The sequence below is a fragment of the Acomys russatus genome, chromosome 13 (assembly GCF_903995435.1).
Source record: "Acomys russatus chromosome 13, mAcoRus1.1, whole genome shotgun sequence".
NCBI classification, from domain to species: Eukaryota; Metazoa; Chordata; class Mammalia; order Rodentia; family Muridae; genus Acomys; species Acomys russatus.
The window spans coordinates 28,854,010-28,873,994 of NC_067149.1; the positions used below are offsets into that span (position 1 = coordinate 28,854,010).

The following is a 19,985-nucleotide window of genomic DNA, read 5'->3' on the forward strand; positions in this document are numbered from 1 at the left end:
GTGTGTGTGTGTGTGTGTGTGTGTTAAGAACTGAACATACAGGACACAAGAGCTCTACATTACATTCCCAGTCCTTTGACTAGCTGCCATCAATCCTTAAGATCTTAACTAAATGTCTTTGTGTCTTAATCCACTTTCTGTTGCTATTACAGCACACCTCAGAATGAGTACTTTGAGGTTTATTTGGTTTCCAGTTCAAGAAGTCTAAAAGCACAGCATTACAGCTGCTTATCTTGCAGTGAGAGCCACACACTGGCCTGGGAATGATGGAATATCAGAAGAAAATGGGCCTGGGCAGGGGAGTGGGAAGGCCCCATAACTTCTCAGTGCTGCTAGCCAACTGCCTTAATTGTTCACTGGCACATTCCCAACAGCTCTCTTAGCACCTGTTTTATCTTGGGGTTCAACAATGTTGAAGGCTACAATATTCTATAAGATATTCGGTACTGATGAGTTAACCCTACGCCCTCCTGCTGCAGATATGCCAGGAATAAGAGTAGCAAAACAGCTGGGCACATCGGTGCACATCTGTAATCTCAGCACTTGGGGAGGCAGAGGCAGGTGAATCTCTGTGAGTTCGAGTCCAGCCTGATCTACTGAGCAAGTCCAGGGCAGCCAAGGCTATCTGTCGCAAAAAAAAAAACCCTGTCTTCTAGAAACTCTGTCTTGAAAAACCAAAGAGGGAGGGTTAGATAACAAAACAAAGGAAGCCTCTGCTTCCACGGCAACCTGGTGCACACCTCACCTCACCCTGATAAGCGTACAGGCCTGGATGCAGCAGAGTGGGGCAGAGTGGTAAGGTCTTAGGTTTTCTGCTATTATGAGACAGCACAGCAATGATTTAAATTCACTTATAATCGCCAGAGTTGAGGTCGAGGGCTTCTCACCCTTAAGATAAGTGCTTACAAAAAATTGTTTTCCTTCCACTAACTCTGGCTTCGGTATCTTTGGGAGAATGTATGCTAAATTGGAGTGGAAATTTAAATGTACCAAGAGTATTAATTAGTTAACTAACAGCTTAATGTAAATTGGCCCAGCATTTCAAGCACACAATTTAAAATTCTTCTTCTCCACAACTCCTACCTTGAAAACAAAACGCCATACTAGGTGAGCTAGAGAGTTAGCTGAGAGGCAGAGGGCTTGCTTCACACATGCAGGGACAAAGGTATGATTCCTCAGAACCACAAAAAACCAACAAACCCCCGCCATCCTAGAGAGGGGACAGGACTCAATCAGTTTCATGCTCAGAGAGTTATACTGAAGAGAGTCAGGATTTTATTTAGATTTTAAAATACCCAAAGTTTTACATGCAGAACAAAAATAATACCTTACTTGTCACCTTGTCATTTCAAAATGTACTGTGAATTAAAGCCACAAAAGTTTTAAGGCCGGTGTGTGGAGCATGCCTGCAATCCCCGCACTACAGAAGCTGAAGAAAAGGATGCTGGGGTTACCTAAGATGCTGTTTCAAACCAGCACAATCCACACAAAGCAAACCTCATTCAGTTTACCGTCAATTCTCTGCCTTGGGCACATATACCTCCTTTCACAGTGAGGAGTTTTTTATTTAAAAATAATAAGTTAATAGAAACTACATTATAAAGGGAAAAGACATATTGAATACTATTAGTGTAAAACAGGTTACAAATGGGTATGTGCAATGTATTTCCACTGGTTTAAGAATGAATAGAGAGCCTTAGAAGGCAGAGACAGAGGCAGGTGGATCTCTGAGATGCAGGCCAGCCTGGTTTAGAGTGAGTTACAGGATACCCAAGGCTACAACAGAGAAATCCTGTCTGAAGGGGAGATAAGCCTGCTTTTGTTTTAATTCCAAGGCTGGGATGGGGGAAAGAGCAGGATGTTTACCACGGAGATGTGAGAGAGCAGGATGTTTTTCCACTTAGAAGTCAAACCACTTCATGGGGAGCTTGGCTGTTGCCAGCTAAAATACATCCTTGAACAGACGAAGAGGACATATATATGAGCCCAAAATAGGAGGCCGGGCTTTTTGTTGGGACTTGGTTTTTGGCTGTTCATCCCTGAACTTCAAGGGGCTCCTAGAGAGAATTGCTCCAGGGAAGGCTTCAAGGCTTTGGACTCCACCTGAGGCTTCAGGTTCTAATTGCTCCAGGTTCCAGCAGCAACTCTGGTAGAATTGATGATCTGCGTAAATCCTGCTGATTACACCAGGAGAATCATTCCTAGGAACTGATACCCAGGTTTCATTCTTGTTTTTCTTAATCTCCTTTTCCTCTTATTTAGGCTAGTCAGGTTATAAGGGAGGTACACTTGTTTAATAAGTTCATAATAAAGTAAAATTGTTAAGGTAATTGAGCCTACACCTATCTCGATTGTTTGATTGGCTGAATGAATGGGAAACAGCTGGAAGAAGTACTAAAATACTAATACTGACTGCATTAAAGGAAGTGAAGAAGCCACTTTCTTAGGTCACATGGCCAGTGAGAACTAGGGCTGGAATACATTATATTTCACTGTCACCCATCCTGCACTATATAAAGGGTAGAAACTGCTGAATTCTCATATGGCAGAATTACAACTACTAGTAATGGCAGGCCGCCATGAAAGAATCAGAGGCAGGAAGAAACCCAATACTGAGCCTAACTGAAATTTTCAACAAAAATAAGCTACAATTGATGGACCATTTTTAAATGACATTTTTATTGTGACTGTGTGTATGCATACACGTGTTTACACAAATGCCATGGTGCATGTGAGGAGTCAGAAGACAACTTAGAGGACTTGGGTCTCTCTTCCCCTACGGTTCCAGTGTCCAAACTCAGGTTGGTTGGTGGGTTTGGCAGCAAGTGCCTTTCTCTACTGGGCCATCTCCTGAACCCTAATTCATAGCTTTTGAAAGTTCTACATTAAAGATGGACATGGCGATGCATGCCTTTAATCCCAGCACTCAGGGAGGCAGCCTGGTCTACACATAGAGTCCAGGACACCCAAGGATACACAGAAAAACCCTGTCTCAAAAAACCCGAAATTTTAAAAAAGGTGTTTTTTATTTATTTTATGATACAAATGTTTTGTCTGTCTGTATGCACGTGAAGGTCAGAAGAGGGCATTGGATCGCTTGGATCTGAAGGTATAGACTGTTGTGGTTCACCTTGTGGTGCTGGGAACTAAATCCCAGTCCTCAGAAAAGGCAACAATGCTCTTAACTGCTGAGCCATCTCACTAGGCCCAGAGATACATTTTTTTTTTTTTTTTTTAGTAATAAAAACTTTTGCAACTAACAGGGTCCATTCAATTCAACCACAATTTGCTGTGTCCACAAGAAACTGTGATAGACCCAGATGAATGTTCCTTCACAGGGTCCTGGGAGTTTTAGTGGAGATGAGGGCTTAGTTTATCCCACTATGGGGAAGGAACGAGGTGTGTGCAGTGATCTCTCAACCAAGTGCTATGGGAGCATAAATGGTTCATAAAATTCCTTTCGTCCAGGAAAAGTTCCAAAAGGGAGCAAGTTTTCTTTGGGTTCCCTTCTACAGCCCACGGGTGAAAACGACTCGTTATAACACCTGGCATATCTGGGGAAATCCCTGAACGCACAGGGCAGGACGCTGTCACAGACCTGTTATCACCACCACTGCAAACAAAGCGCCAGCAATCCTCACGCTGCCACTCAGGGAATGCTTGCTGCAGCAGGCACCACACTGGGAGTGCCATGTACACTGAAGGAAACAAGGAACACCTTTTTGCTTTCCCCCAGAAAAACTAATTTACACACTTGTAACTCATAGTAAGAATCCAAGGCTACATGTGCTACAAGAAGTGGATAGCATAGAAAAGCAAAACACCCTCATGAAGCAAACCTCATAGCTTCATTGATTCAGTGTAAAAATGACAGTATTTCAATAAATGTTTGCCAAAGTAAATGTCTGACTGGAAAAATGGAATGCTGTTTTTGGGCAGGTCAGAATTTCATACTTGTCTAGAACTTCCAATAAAATGTTACATAGCTTTTATTATTCCAATCAAAAATATCAAGTATAGACTAAAGAAAATATAAACTATTGCAAAACATAAATATGTGATTTAACTATATAAAGTAAGACAGCAAAAGATGAAGACAAAATAGTTAAGAGGCTGCCATATAGTTAATTTTGAAGTGAGAAGGTTCAAAGGAAAAATATCACAAAGTCCATCTAAACTGTACTTATAAATCCAAGGACAAAATTTAAAAGTTTAATAAAAATCAGATGCATAAAGAAGTGTGCTACATCAAAGGAGGAGGAAAAATAGTCAGGTTACCAATAAGTTTGTCACAGTAAAATAACATAGCCCATTTAGGGAAAGAAAAGCTATGCTCAAATTGGTGAAGTTGGAGAAGAAAAGTAGTTTACACACTAGTGGAATCTCTTCTTTCCTACTCTTCCTTACACTATCCTTTTACAAACAAAACCAAAAAGAAGCAACAACAACAACAACAAAATGTCATCACCACAAGCTAGAGAGATGACTCAGAGGTTACAAGCAGTGGGTGCTCTTCCAAAGCTCCTGAGTTCAATTCCCAGCAACCATATGGTGGCCCACAACCATCTACAGTGAGATCTGGTGCCATCTTCTGGCGTGTACATGTACATGTAGGCAAAACACTATATACATAATAAATAAATAAATAAATAAATAAATAAATAAATAGATAGATAGATAGATTTCTTTTTAAAAAATCATCACCACAAGAACAATTAATTACTGAGAACTCAAGAATTCTGCTGTTTCCTATGACTTAAAACAAATGTTAAAAAACAAAACAAAACCTCAGGAATAAGTCTTGTGACCTCCACACCAACCTGCACAGCTACATCTGTCTGTGGAATGCATTTAATGAGGAACTTCACAATATGGGAGAGGAGCACTCACAAAAATGGGGCTCTGGCACAAACCTCAACACTTATTACATGTTTGCAAAATCCTTGCTCTCAGGAAACAGAACAACCCACATAGACTGTTTCAATTTAATTTGATTATAAAAACAAAAGTAGCAACAGGAAATGGCAAACTCAACTAGCAAGAGGACCAAATGAAGGGATCGGCTGCCATTATGACCTCAGGGGTTAAGGAATTTTCCATCTGGCATAATCTAGATTTACACACAGGTGTGGACTCAACATGCTATATAGTCAGGTGTCATCTCCAGCAATCCTGAGCATCCTCCAGAAACCAAGGGGCTTTCACACTGCGCTCTAATGCAACTGCTTCCTCGTCAACAGAAATAAGAAATAAATTCCGTACCACAGCTTATTCAGAGAGGTAGTAAAAGGCAACCACAGCAGTAACAGAAGGCTTGTGCTTTTTTCTCTTCTAGGTGGGCAGTGACAAGCCACTGTGCCATCCTGTTCTACAGTACCAAGGCACTGTTCCAATCAAGAGCTCCTATGTCCCAGCAAACACCTCCTTGCTACTGAAGTGCATCACTAGTTGTGCCTAATGAGAAGCAGATCTAGTCACATCTTTCCCAACATATAAATGCTCTGCCCCCCCCCCCCCCCCCCCCCCGCTTTTGGTTTTTCCAGACAGGGTCTCTCTGTGTAGCCTTGGTTATCCTGGACTCGCTTTGTAGACCAGGCTGGCCTCGAACTCACAGTGATCTGCCTGCCTCTGCCTCCCAAGTGCTGGGATTAAAGGCATGCACCACCAGCCTGCCTTTTAAGTTAACTGTCAACTGACTATGCTTCCTTGATTGAGGCAACACTAAACACTTTCACAAATCAAGTAAACGTCACTCACCAAGTGCAGGAGCCTATCTGGGTGTGCTCAGACTCCTCACTACCTACACTGCAAGACTGTAAAGTTTGTATTTTCTTATACTTGGAAACATGAACTCAGTAAGTCAGGGGTCAGTCAACAAAGGCACAGCTCTTGTTTACATTTGATTTAAATCTTGTCACTTTTACACAAGTAAATGCCAGCGCACATGCATGTACACACAACCACACCATAGGTACAGGTCTAGATACCCAGTCTTGATGTTTCCTACCAGACCGTTAGGAAGTTAGCAATTCTGTATGCACCCCATTAGGGTTTGGATCCAGAAGGCCCTACAGCCTCATCTGTGAACACTTATCATGGCTAAGGGACCACCTGGGGACAGTGGAGCCTTTGGAACTGCAGAGCTTTTGGACACAGGCCACTAGGAGTGGTCTTCTGAGAGGTACAGGCTGGCCCCACTTTCTCCGCTCTGTTAAGACATGGAAGCCATGTTGCAAGTTCACACCACACTGACCCCAGCCACCACGCTGTCCCTGACATATACCTTCTAAACCAGTGGTTCTCAACCTTCCTAATGTTGTGACCCTTTAATAGAAGTGACCCCCCCAACCATAAAGTTATCTTCATTGCTACTTCATAACTATAATTTTGCTACTGTTATAAATTGTAATGTAAATATCTGTGTTTTCCAATGGCCTTAATCGACCCCTATGAAATGCCAAAGGGTAGTGAGAACCACCACTGCTCTAAACTGTGAACAGACTGCTCCCTTTGTTTTGGTTTTTTTTGTTTGTTTGTTTGTTGTTGTTTTTTAAGATGTATCTTTTATTTTTAGATTTATTTATTTATTTATTATTATGTATACAGTGCTGCCTACTTATATACGTGCAGGCCAGAAGAGGGCATCAGCTCCTATTACAGATGGTTATGAGCCACCATGTGGTTGCTGGGAATTGAACTCAGGACCTCTGGAAGAGAAGTCTGTGCTCTTAACCTCTGAGCCATCTCTCGGGCCCAACTGTGAATAGACTGAATCATTCCTCCCTTTAGTTGTTTCTGTCAGATACTCTGTCATAACAACACACACCAAAAATCACACATGCATATCAATGATATATGCATATATCAAACAAATTTCTTCTAATCAAATTTTATTCACCTACACCTCTCCCCAGGCAATTCATCAAGCTTCCTATCTAAATGGAACTTGCCCTCCCCTCTCTCCCTCTCCCTATATGTGTGTGTCTCCCCTCCTCCCCCTCCCCTCTCTCTGAGACAGACTTTCTATGTAGCCCAGGTGATGGCCCCTGTTAGAATCCAGACATTTCTAAGGTGTTCCAAGGCTATGAGTTTCTCTCACATTAGGACTTACTCTTGACACATTTCTTTTTCTTCCTCCCAGGTGAGTGGTGTTTCACAAACATAAGCATGTAGAAATTAGCTAGGGACATGAAACTTACTTGGCCTTCTGAATCCATACACAGTAGTCTGAGATGTAGAGATCATTCAAAATATAGGCTGGGTCATTTTCCCGAAAGATTTTGTGAATATCCAGGAGACACTTTAAAACTGCACTCTTACCTGAAGAAAAATTTAAAAACACCCAGTGAACCTTAAGAAAAAAAAATCTGATTTCTTACGTTAAGAGATTAAGATTCTGAGAGATAATACATTTAAAACAACTCAGAGTTTTAATAGTTTCTTAAGAGCATTTTAAACTAATGATCCATCATCTCTCCAGCCCCCTACTTTTTATTTCTGAAACAGTCTTACTAAGTTACTCAGGCTGCCCCAGCACTTAGGATTCACCTGCCTCCCTGCTGAGTAGCTAGGCTTACAGGCCTGCACCCTGCCTGGCTAACACGCATGTTTTGAAGAGAGACTGTTTTTAAGTGGTGGTGACCAACACCTAGAAGAGACATGTACATTAGCAGGTTCCACTTTCAACAGTCTGAGACGTATGCACAGCACGGTGACCACTCAGCTTCTTTCCCTGCAAGCCCACCCCCATCTCCATTCCTTTCCCTTGGAAATGCCTCTTACTTCTGCCCTCTCTATGGCTGACAGAGTCCACATCCTCCACACACCCATTATCGCATGTATAGAGTCAAGAATTCTTCCTCATCATCTTTGGTTCTAGTCTTTCCAATTGGTCAAACATATATGGTGTGTTGTCTTTCTCCCTCCCTGAACAGGCTTTCCAGACTCTTCATAAAGTTCTCTCAGGGCCTTTGTTCAACAAGTTCCTCTTTTCTTTTCTACTTGATATAACCTGCTGTCAAGGTCTTGCAAGTCTTAGATTCCTTGAGCAATCCCCGAGCTCACATCCACCAACTAAACCCTGCAAAGGAAATAGAAAGGAAAGCCAGGTGACCCTGCCTATAACCTCCCTTGCTCACTTCATAGGAGAACACCAGGCTCCAGGATGTAAGATATAGGGCCATAGAGTAGAGGGACTAGGACCTAAGTTCCAACCTCAGTGCTGCCACAGACCACCCACTGTGCCATGGTACTTATATACTCTTGGGTCATTCAGTCATATCACATTAACTATGCAGCTTCCTCATAAACAGACAGGAAAAATACCAATGAACGCTCCATTACAAGCCTACTAAGTGAGAGAAATGTGTAACACTTAGCAAGCTGAGAACTGCAAGATGTCAAGTTGGGCAGGACTTTGATCGTATGCAAGTGGCCAGGTTACCTGCATCAGGCGATTGGGATGGACACTTCTACTACCCACCTACTGTAAATTCTAAGTCAGTAATGTGGAAGGCAGAGTTTCAAGAAAAGAGGAGGAAATATAAACAGAGCACATACCTGTGGTGTAACCAAAGCATCACCCCAAAAAACCAAAGGTGAACCAAACCTGGAAGAATTGTTGGAACAGTTCCAACTGTCAAAGGGACAAAAAATGTCACACTAGATACAACTGATTCCTTTTGACTTCTCTATTGGTAAAGAGGATGCAGCAGAAAGGTGTTAAGATCTGTGATACTGGCTGTGCTAGCTTGTTTTCTATTGTTTTGATAAAGACCAAGGGGTCAGGGTGGAGGGAGGTTTATTTGGTTTACACTTCTACAGTATAGTCCATCATCAAAAGAAGCCATGGCAGGAGCGTAAGGAGACAGGAACTGAAGGAGAGCCATAAAGGAACTCTGCTGATTTACTGTCTTGCTCAGCCTGCTTTCTTATACAATCCAGGACCACCTGCCCAGGGATAGCACCACTCACAGTGGGCTGTGACTTCCCCGGTCCATTATTAATCAAGAAAATGTCCCCATAGACTTGCCTACAAGCCAATCTGATAGAGGCAATTCCTCAATTGCCCTTCTCTTTTCCCAGATGACTCTAGCATGTGTCAAATTGACAAAAATAAAAACTAAATTAAGCAGTACCCTAGCTGACTGGATGGATGGATGGATGGATGGATGGATGACTATAAAGAGCTTCAGATAGACTGGCTGGCTGCCTGACTGGTTGGATGAATGGATGGATGGATGGATGGATGGATGGATGGATGGATGGATGGATGACCAACTGACTGTAAAGAGCTTCAAATAGACTGACTGACTGGATGACTGACTATAAAGAGCTTCAAATAGCAATCACAAGTCTTTGCCAGAAAAACTACTCACTTGTAACTTGACTCTACTCCTCCACACTGTGACAGCCCTAGAATACTCCCTCCTAAGGTTTTGTACCTTCCTAATATAAACAGATGAACTGAATATGCAGGATTTAGGGTAGAAGAGAGAACACTGGCCCATTCACTGCCTATTACTGGCCTACATGGAGCACAATTATTCATTCTTTACACCTCCTCTTTTTCAAAATGCCCTGCAGAACACGCAGTTTGTTCAGCAAAAACCTGGACCCACTCTACTACAGAGCCCTTAAACACAGACAGAGAACATTAAAATTTTTGATTCATATGTATTTAAGCAACTAAGAAGCAATATTCAGATGAGGTTTTCAAACAAGCATGCCTTCCACATGTAAGGCAGCTTGGAAAAAGAGCATTAAAGCTCTCTTCAAAAGCTGTGTTTCCACAAGCCTTACCAAAACTATTTTCATGGAATTCTATGTCATAGCATGGTAAAAAAAAAAAAAAAAACACAGATAATCTAAAAGAAGCACATTAAAATCACCCTCCCTCCAAACCTTTATTGTCATCTGATGCCATGTGTGGTCTCTCAAGCTAGCAGCCAGCTTCCCTATGGCGAGCACAGCATCACAGCAAGGGTATTTACATGCAGGTGGGTAGCTGGGCTTTTTAAAAAAAATCTCTTTTGTACCAAATGCTTTTTCTATTCTGTCCTCAGCTACTTATTCAGGAGCTATCCACAAAGGGAAAGACTAGCCATCTTCTAGCCTGTCACATGGCCAGTGACCGGAAGCTTATAGGGACTGTGAGTCCCTCCTGTGGGGCTTTACCCAGTTGTGGTCTTGTCATACACCATATGAGCATAAAAAAGCTGCTCAGGCCTAAAGCTAAGACAATTATTTTGGCTCAAAGGCACTGCAGGAAAGTGACCATTTTTCAAGCAGCTCACTGCCTGCTCCAGAGTATAAAAAACAAAGGTACTTTGCACAGTAACCACGGTAACTATTTTCACTGCAGGAAGGAGCTAGCAGCTGTCCCCAGGATGTCAAATGGCCCCAACTTCAGAGATTCTCTGGGCCTGACTGGCTAGCTAAGCTAAACCCTATCCATGCAATAATGTTCTCCCATGAAGGCACTGGAAACTAGTGTCCTGGGATTATACATGGCAAGAGCCATGAATGTTCTCTTTTACAGGGATAGTTGTCTAACGATGGCACACAGAAACCTAACAACAACTTAGAAGAAAATATGGAGGACACAATAAGCTGGTAGCCGGGAAACGTGATCCAGCATGTTCTCCAGCTTCCCATCCTATTAGCAGGCCAGGTTGGACGATAATCTCTCACTTCCAGCCCAACCTGTGGCTGAAGGCACTTAAGAAATTGCTCCCATTCCTAGAAGGATCAGAGTGGGAGATGCTTTTGCTGGCTAAAGGCCAGAATAGGAAAAATGATGTAAGTTGCTACCTACACCCGAGAAAAATCTCAATTTCTTTTTAGTGGGCACCTGCAGCTTTCTGCGTACCTAGCTCTGATCTATGCGCTGTTCTCCAGGAGCCATCTTCCTTAGTCTTTGGAACAGTGTCTCTCTCTGGGCTGGAGTTCAGTGAGTAGGCAAGGCTGGCCAGGGAGTGGAGGGATAGGGGAGAACTTCTCTGACATTGCCTGTTTTATTCTCTTAAGACAGGGTCTCCCATGAACCTGGCAGCTAGCCCAGCTTTTTACATTTGTGCCCATAACAGGTCCTCACAATTGCTTAGCTAGGGTCCTTTCTGACTAATCCACCTTTTTTATATTTTAAGCGACACAAGACAAGAAGCCAAGAAAGGGGAAAAAGACTTTAAAGTCTTGACAGAAAGGCTGCCTCATTGTTATTTGTAAATTATCAGAATAAAAGGCAACAGTATTTATCATCTTTAAACATATGTTAGCCGATACCTAGATAAATTTCTTAGTATTTAACAGACAATATTATCAAAAGAGATATTTAAACTATTTTAACATTAATTTTCATAGCTCATTTGAGCCTAAGAAAGGAGAAGATAGAAACACTGTGTCAAATCAATCAAAATTAAGAGAGCCAAAATGGGGTAATTTGCTTCATTATCAAACCCTGTTAAGATACAGAATAAAGTCAATCCCTAATAAAATGATACTCAGTCTGAGTACATCTTTCACATCTTCAAATCCCACCTAGGGTCTTCATTTAAAAAAAAAAAAAAGTATCCCCACTAGGTGTGGTGGAGCACGTCTTCAATCCCAGCACTCGAGAGGCAGAGGCTGTTATACAAAGAAACCCTGTCTCCAAAAAAGCAAACAAACCAAACTATCAACAACAACAACAAAAAAAAGAAAAAAAAAGAAAAAGAAAAAGAAAAAGAAAAGAAACACCCTCCAAGCCCAAAAGTATCTATCCATTCACAAACAGAATTAACAGGAAGCAAGAGTACACTTTGTAAATGTTACTGCCTGAAATGGATGCTGTCCAGTGTCTAATTTACCATGCAAGTATCAATTCAGGCATTCCTTTTTCTTGCCTGGGGGAGTCCTACCTCTCCCCCAGGCCAATGCCCAGCACACCTATTACATAATTTGAGCCAGCACCTACATCTCATCAATATCCCTGCAAGTTACACACTTCCTTTTTTGTTTCACAAATGAGAAATGAATGATTTAGAGGCTGGAGACATGACTCCATGGTTAAGAGCACTGGCTACTCTTCCAGAGGTCATAAGTGCAATTCCCAGCAACCATATGGTGGCTCACAACCATCTATAATGGGATCTGATGCCCTCTTCTGTCATGTAGGCATACATGCAAATAGAGCACTCACTCATAAATGAACAAATATAATAATCATCATCATCATCATCATCATCATAATAATAATAAAATGAATGATTTGACTTGGTCACAGCTAGGATTTAAAAATAAGTTTATCCCTCTCTTAGCCACTATGCCATACACACAATGCCTGAATTTATCACCTTGAGTGGTGAACTCCTAGGCAGGAGAGGATGAGTTTTCATTTTTCGTTCTCTGGACTGGAACAGTGTCTAGAAAATTGTATGTTACTGTTCAATAAAGGCTATGCTGTAGAGTAGACAGAAGCTAATACATCCTTCCTGACTGCTTGGTTAACATGTACTAGTAAGTCTGTGGACTTACTTCATCTTACTGTATTATGACAGGCAGGGTCCTCACACCTGTAATTCTAGCACAGGAGGGCTGCCTCCAGTTTAAGCTTGGCAACAGTGAGTCAATCTGGGATCTAGAAAGAAACTTTGTCTCAAAACAAAGAAAGCAAACAAAAAACAAACAACAAACATCTGGTCATGACAATCATGAAGCATCCCCTCCAGAGGGAAGGAGAAGGCCTGTAGGACGCAGAAAGCTCCTGAGTTACAATATTCACAAGACAGACCTCTAAGGCTGTAAAAGGCAATTGGCAGTTGCTAGGGAGAGAGGACTTAACGACCAGTCAAACTGCCTGCACATTGTTTGGAAAGCTGTAGGGAGGCAGACTCTTGTAGCTGGAGCTGCCTTCCGAGTGACCGTATTCCTGTGAGTAAACCCTCATCTATACTCTGTAAGTAACCCCAGTAAATTCACTGGTTTACTAAGCTAGACATGGAGGAGACTGTTCCTTTGGTCCATCCTCAGTGCCTTATCTAGAGCCAATAGAAGCTGTTCATGTCTCCGAAGGAAGAATCACACAAGGCAACTGACACTCAAACAGGTCCAATAGAGCTGAAGATGAGAACAGGGAGATGGATGCACATACTGAGACATGTGACTGAGGCTGATCTGGGTGAGGATGGGGGCTCCTCTATCAGCAATTCTGACAGAACCACATTTCCCACTGCTATGGGGTGATGTGCCTCCTTGCTTTCTGGTGGCTACATGCTACATAAGGCAGATGACAGGTCATGCGACCAGGGTCAAGCCACGGAAGAGCAGGGCATGCCTGGGGATTCTCCAGGTGGCCATCTTCTACTTGAGATGGGTAGCATGCTTCCTTAATGAATGGGTCCATCCTGTGAAATGGCAGTGTCCAAAACAGATGATAAAATAACTTGCCTGTGTAAGGGAGGAATTCCAAGAAGAAAAAGGCATGGAGATGCTATCCATTGAATGAGCCTCTGATTTGGCAGAAAAGCAGGAAAAGGGAAAAGGTAAGATGGAGGTGTTGGCTTGCCACTTCTCACAGCTGGAAGGATGTAATGAAAAGAGCACACATTAGATCTGTGCTAAAAAGCCCTCTCTTGATTCCAAGAACTTAAAACTCATGAGAAGAATCAGTGAGGCCGGACAGAACAAAGTAGAAATGTTGAAAGATACTTTTCAAATCCCACCTTTAATCCAAAGGAAGGTGAAACCACAACACAGCAGGCAGATAGGGACCTAAACAATGGTCCCTGCAGTCAGGCAGGCAATGTCAGTGCAGGAACCTGACAATCAGAGAATATTCTGCATTCAAACTGAGTAAACTAGGGAAAATTTTTAATTGAGGAATGAAGAGCCCCTTGATAGCCTGGCTTTGTGAGGCTGTGAACCAAACCGGCAAATGGGACAAGTCTGAGCACCATGGAGACAGAGAAACTAAATGTGGTGGTTTGAATGAGAATGGCTCCCATAGGCTCATATATTTAAATACTTGGTCCTCAGTTGATGGAACTATTCAGGAAGGGTTAGGAGGTGTGTCATTGGTGGGGGTGGACTGGGGGTGGAGGCTTCAACTTCACACCAACCCTGTTAGAACTCTCTGCTTCCTGTTTCTGGATCAGGTTGTAGCTTTGAGGTATTGCTCCAGTACCATGCCTACTTGCCACCATGTTCCCCACCATAATGGTAACAGATGCTAACCCTCTGACACTGTGAGCCCCAAAATTAAATACATTCTTTTTAAGTTGCCTTGGTCATGGTGTTTTATCATAGCAATAGAAAAATAACCAATACATGTAGTAATGTAATTACCCCTCTTTCCCTGAGACAGTGGCAATACAGACAACAGCAATACCCATGGTGCAGCATGGGCATCATCACAAAGCTTTAGTTATCACCAGCTGACGTCTCCATGAATGTCACTAAGACAATAAAAGGCAGGCACTAGAGGAAGCTCGGTGTAAGAGGAGCAGTACTTGATGCCCATTCACCTGTAGGACTGTGTTCACAGCAGAGTTAATAAAGAAGCTGGGAGGCTGGAGATGGCTCACTGGTTAAAAGCACATACTGCTCTTGCAGAATACCCGCATTCAGAGTCCCCACCCCCACACTAGGGGGCTCATATTCACCTGCAGCTCAAGCCTCAGGCTGGATCGGAAGCCTCTGGCCTCCATGAGCACTGTGCTCATATGCATCTATCTATTCACAGACACATATTAAAAATGTGTCAAAAGAAAGAAAATGAAGCTGGGCGTGCTGGCAACGCCTGTAATCCCAGCACTCAGGGAGGCAGAGATAGAAGCAGAGGCAGAGGCAGGGGACTCTTTGTGAGTTCATGTCGCAACCCTTCCAACCAGTGGGAAAATAAGGACGCGACCCAAACGTTCTTCTCCAGGCAGTTTACTCAGGAACCTTTTCAGCAAGCTTCTTCTTTTCCTTCCTCCTTTTCCTTTCTCCTTTTCCTTCCTCTCCTCAACACTCCAGTGCCCCTTTATATCCTCTGCCTCACCCAATCAGCAGCCCTTACGTTAGTAGCTCCAATTGGTTCCGACAAGGCAGGATGCATACGTCAGAGCAAAGCACGGCCCACAACCCAAATAAGGACTTGTTTACCAGGAGCAGAATTGCAAGTCATTTTGCCTGGCCGCTTGCCAGGTGCCATCTTATCGAGGGCGATAGCTTCAGCTTCCCACAAGTTCAAGGCTAGCCTAGATTACAAAGCAAGGTCAGAAGAGCCAAGGCTACACAGAGAAAGCCTGTATAGAAAAAAGGAGAGGAAGGAGGAGGAGAAGAGGCAGAGGCAGAGAAGGAAGGAAGGAAGGATGGATGGAAGGGGAAGGAAAATGAAGTAGGGAAGGAAGAAGAAAGGGGGTGACTTAGTAAGGACTTCACTCTAGCGGTGTCTCTGAGCCCCGAGGTGGGACACAATCCTTCTGATGCAGTGAAACTCCGGCCGACCTGGATGACTTAGACTGGCATGTTAACCAGGTATGTAAAGTGCAAACCCACTCAAGAGAGCAGGGAAAGAAAAGTCAAGGCAGACAACGAGTCTGGGCAGGCTGCTAGATGGCAGCTGTGGCAGGATCTGTGCCGAGCAGAGTTCCTAAGGAGAAAATGATCAGAAAGGGAAAGGCTGTGCCAGTGACCTTCCGAAGCCAGAAAAGCCCAAGCACAGTTCAGGGAAGACACAGACGATGAAGCAGCACAGGTGGAAAGGACGACACTTATCTTCTGGGTGGTCAGTTCACGCAGAATATGCAATGTGCACTTCTGCCCTGCCACCAGAGTGTATTGGCAGTGGTGACAGCTCAGTCAGCCTTTTTTTTTCACTGCCAGGTGAGACTGATGAACAGGAAAGTGCCACAGTGGTAGTCCAGAGTCTGTCAGAACCGGAGAGCCAACTCTAGTGCCTACTACAGACTATAGAAAAGCCCTGCTAGGGCTGAGCCGGCCAAGCTAGTCCCACAGAAACCCCTTGGATAGACAGACACACTGCTACCACAGCCTCAGGAGCAGTTGCAGCTGCACCTCAAGATGACTCAACCCTGGTATCTCATGGAGAACAACTAGAGGTAGGGGGGGGCTAGGTGGGATAGTGCATACATGCTGTACTCTACACTGGTGTACACATGGATGGGGTGGTATATACATGCCACTGAGCTCAGCACTGATGCATATGTAGACGGGGTGGTGTATATATACACACTGAGCTCAGCACTGATGCATATGTAGACAGGGTGGTGTATATACGCACTGAGCTCAGCACTGATGCATATGTAGACGGGGTGGTGTATATACGCACTGAGCTCAGCACTGATGCATATGTAGACGGGGTGGTGTATATACGCACTGAGCTCAGCACTGATGCATATGTAGACGGGGTGGTGTATATACGCACTGAGCTCAGCACTGATGCATATGTAGACGGGGTGGTGTATATACGCACTGAGCTCAGCACTGATGCATATGTAGACGGGGTGGTGTATATACGCACTGAGCTCAGCACTGATGCATATGTAGACAGGGTGGTGTATATATGCACTGAGCTCAGCACTGATGCATATGTAGACAGGGTGGTGTATATATGCACTGAGCTCAGCACTGATGCATATGTAGACGGGGTGGTGTATATATGCACTGAGCTCAGCACTGATGCATATGTAGACAGGGTGGTGTATATATGCACTGAGCTCAGCACTGATGCATATGTAGACGGGGTGGTGTATATACGCACTGAGCTCAGCACTGATGCATATGTAGACAGGGTGGTGTATATACGCACTGAGCTCAGCACTGATGCATATGTAGACGGGGTGGTGTATATACGCACTGAGCTCAGCACTGATGCATATGTAGACGGGGTGGTGTATATACGCACTGAGCTCAGCACTGATGCATATGTAGACAGGGTGGTGTATATACGCACTGAGCTCAGCACTGATGCATATGTAGACGGGGTGGTGTATATACGCACTGAGCTCAGCACTGATGCATATGTAGACAGGGTGGTGTATATACGCACTGAGCTCAGCACTGATGCATATGTAGACAGGGTGGTGTATATACGCACTGAGCTCAGCACTGATGCATATGTAGACGGGGTGGTGTATATACGCACTGAGCTCAGCACTGATGCATATGTAGACGGGGTGGTGTATATACGCACTGAGCTCAGCACTGATGCATATGTAGACAGGGTGGTGTATATATACACACTGAGCTCAGCACTGATGCATATGTAGACAGGGTGGTGTATATATGCACTGAGCTCAGCACTGATGCATATGTAGACGGGGTGGTGTATATACGCACTGAGCTCAGCACTGATGCATATGTAGACGGGGTGGTGTATATACGCACTGAGCTCAGCACTGATGCATATGTAGACAGGGTGGTGTATATATACACACTGAGCTCAGCACTGATGCATATGTAGACGGGGTGGTGTATATACGCACTGAGCTCAGCACTGATGCATATGTAGACGGGGTGGTGTATATATACACACTGAGCTCAGCACTGATGCATATGTAGACAGGGTGGTGTATATACGCACTGAGCTCAGCACTGATGCATATGTAGACAGAGTGGTGTATATACGCACTGAGCTCAGCACTGATGCATATGTAGACGGGGTGGTGTATATACGCACTGAGCTCAGCACTGATGCATATGTAGACAGGGTGGTGTATATATGCACTGAGCTCAGCACTGATGCATATGTAGACAGGGTGGTGTATATACGCACTGAGCTCAGCACTGATGCATATGTAGACAGGGTGGTGTATATACGCACTGAGCTCAGCACTGATGCATATGTAGACGGGGTGGTGTATATACGCACTGAGCTCAGCACTGATGCATATGTAGACGGGGTGGTGTATATACGCACTGAGCTCAGCACTGATGCATATGTAGACAGGGTGGTGTATATACGCACTGAGCTCAGCACTGATGCATATGTAGACAGGGTGGTGTATATACGCACTGAGCTCAGCACTGATGCATATGTAGACGGGGTGGTGTATATATGCACTGAGCTCAGCACTGATGCATATGTAGACAGGGTGGTGTATATACGCACTGAGCTCAGCACTGATGCATATGTAGACGGGGTGGTGTATATACGCACTGAGCTCAGCACTGATGCATATGTAGACAGGGTGGTGTATATATGCACTGAGCTCAGCACTGATGCATATGTAGACAGGGTGGTGTATATATGCACTGAGCTCAGCACTGATGCATATGTAGACAGGGTGGTGTATATACGCACTGAGCTCAGCACTGATGCATATGTAGACAGGGTGGTGTATATACGCACTGAGCTCAGCACTGATGCATATGTAGACGGGGTGGTGTATATACGCACTGAGCTCAGCACTGATGCATATGTAGACGGGGTGGTGTATATACGCACTGAGCTCAGCACTGATGCATATGTAGACAGGGTGGTGTATATACGCACTGAGCTCAGCACTGATGCATATGTAGACAGGGTGGTGTATATACGCACTGAGCTCAGCACTGATGCATATGTAGACAGGGTGGTGTATATACGCACTGAGCTCAGCACTGATGCATATGTAGACGGGGTGGTGTATATATGCACTGAGCTCAGCACTGATGCATATGTAGACGGGGTGGTGTATATACGCACTGAGCTCAGCACTGATGCATATGTAGACGGGGTGGTGTATATATGCACTGAGCTCAGCACTGATGCATATGTAGACAGGGTGGTGTATATACGCACTGAGCTCAGCACTGATGCATATGTAGACGGGGTGGTGTATATACGCACTGAGCTCAGCACTGATGCATATGTAGACGGGGTGGTGTATATACGCACTGAGCTCAGCACTGATGCATATGTAGACGGGGTGGTGTATATACGCACTGAGCTCAGCACTGATGCATATGTAGACGGGGTGGTGTATATACGCACTGAGCTCAGCACTGATGCATATGTAGACGGGGTGGTGTATATACGCACTGAGCTCAGCACTGATGCATATGTAGACGGGGTGGTGTATATATGCACTGAGCTCAGCACTGATGCATATGTAGACGGGGTGGTGTATATACGCACTGAGCTCAGCACTGATGCATATGTAGACGGGGTGGTGTATATACGCACTGAGCTCAGCACTGATGCATATGTAGACGGGGTGGTGTATATACGCACTGAGCTCAGCACTGATGCATATGTAGACGGGGTGGTGTATATATGCACTGAGCTCAGCACTGATGCATATGTAGACAGGGTGGTGTATATACGCACTGAGCTCAGCACTGATGCATATGTAGACGGGGTGGTGTATATATGCACTGAGCTCAGCACTGATGCATATGTAGACGGGGTGGTGTATATACGCACTGAGCTCAGCACTGATGCATATGTATGCATACAAGAGAACTGCTGGAATACACATATTTGTGAGTGCACGTAGGCCAGAGGTCAATGTTGGATATCATCCTCACTCACTTCTCAACCCACTGACACTAGAGTTCACCAATCAGCCAGATAGCATGTCTCAGGAATCCTAATCCTATCTCCCTAGCACTACAATGTGCACTGCCACGTCCAGATTTTCCACTATGCTAGGAATTTAAACTTGGATCCCTATGGCAGGATCTATATGGCAAGCACTTAACTGATTGAGCCCTCAACATGCTTCTTTAATGAAACAATTGATGATGAGACGCTTTGTACTATACTAGACCTTACTAAGATTTCTATTAATACCCTCTAAGACAAACTGGCACTTGTTTAGAGGGGACGGGGTAGGCCTTCAAAGATCTTCTTTGAAGGATCTTTAACAAGCCAACCTCTGTTAAAAGGCTTCATTATATGCTGCTATGCTATGCCTTGAGTGCCTTACAGATTTGAACAGCATCTGGAATAACAAAGGCATCACACAGGGGTGGAAAAAAGGCACTCCCAGGAGCCATAATGCTGGGTGACAACCCCA

General features: G+C 44.1%; 1 protein-coding gene across 1 annotated transcript in view; it reads right to left on the bottom strand.

The window, feature by feature from the left end:
• Shq1 (SHQ1, H/ACA ribonucleoprotein assembly factor) overlaps positions 1-19,985 on the bottom strand; it is a 110,780-nt gene that overhangs the window by 35,659 nt on the left and 55,136 nt on the right. The window contains exon 10 of the mRNA XM_051154995.1: positions 7,200-7,315. Coding sequence (XP_051010952.1) covers positions 7,200-7,315 — 116 coding nt within the window. The remainder of the gene's footprint in view (positions 1-7,199; positions 7,316-19,985) is intronic.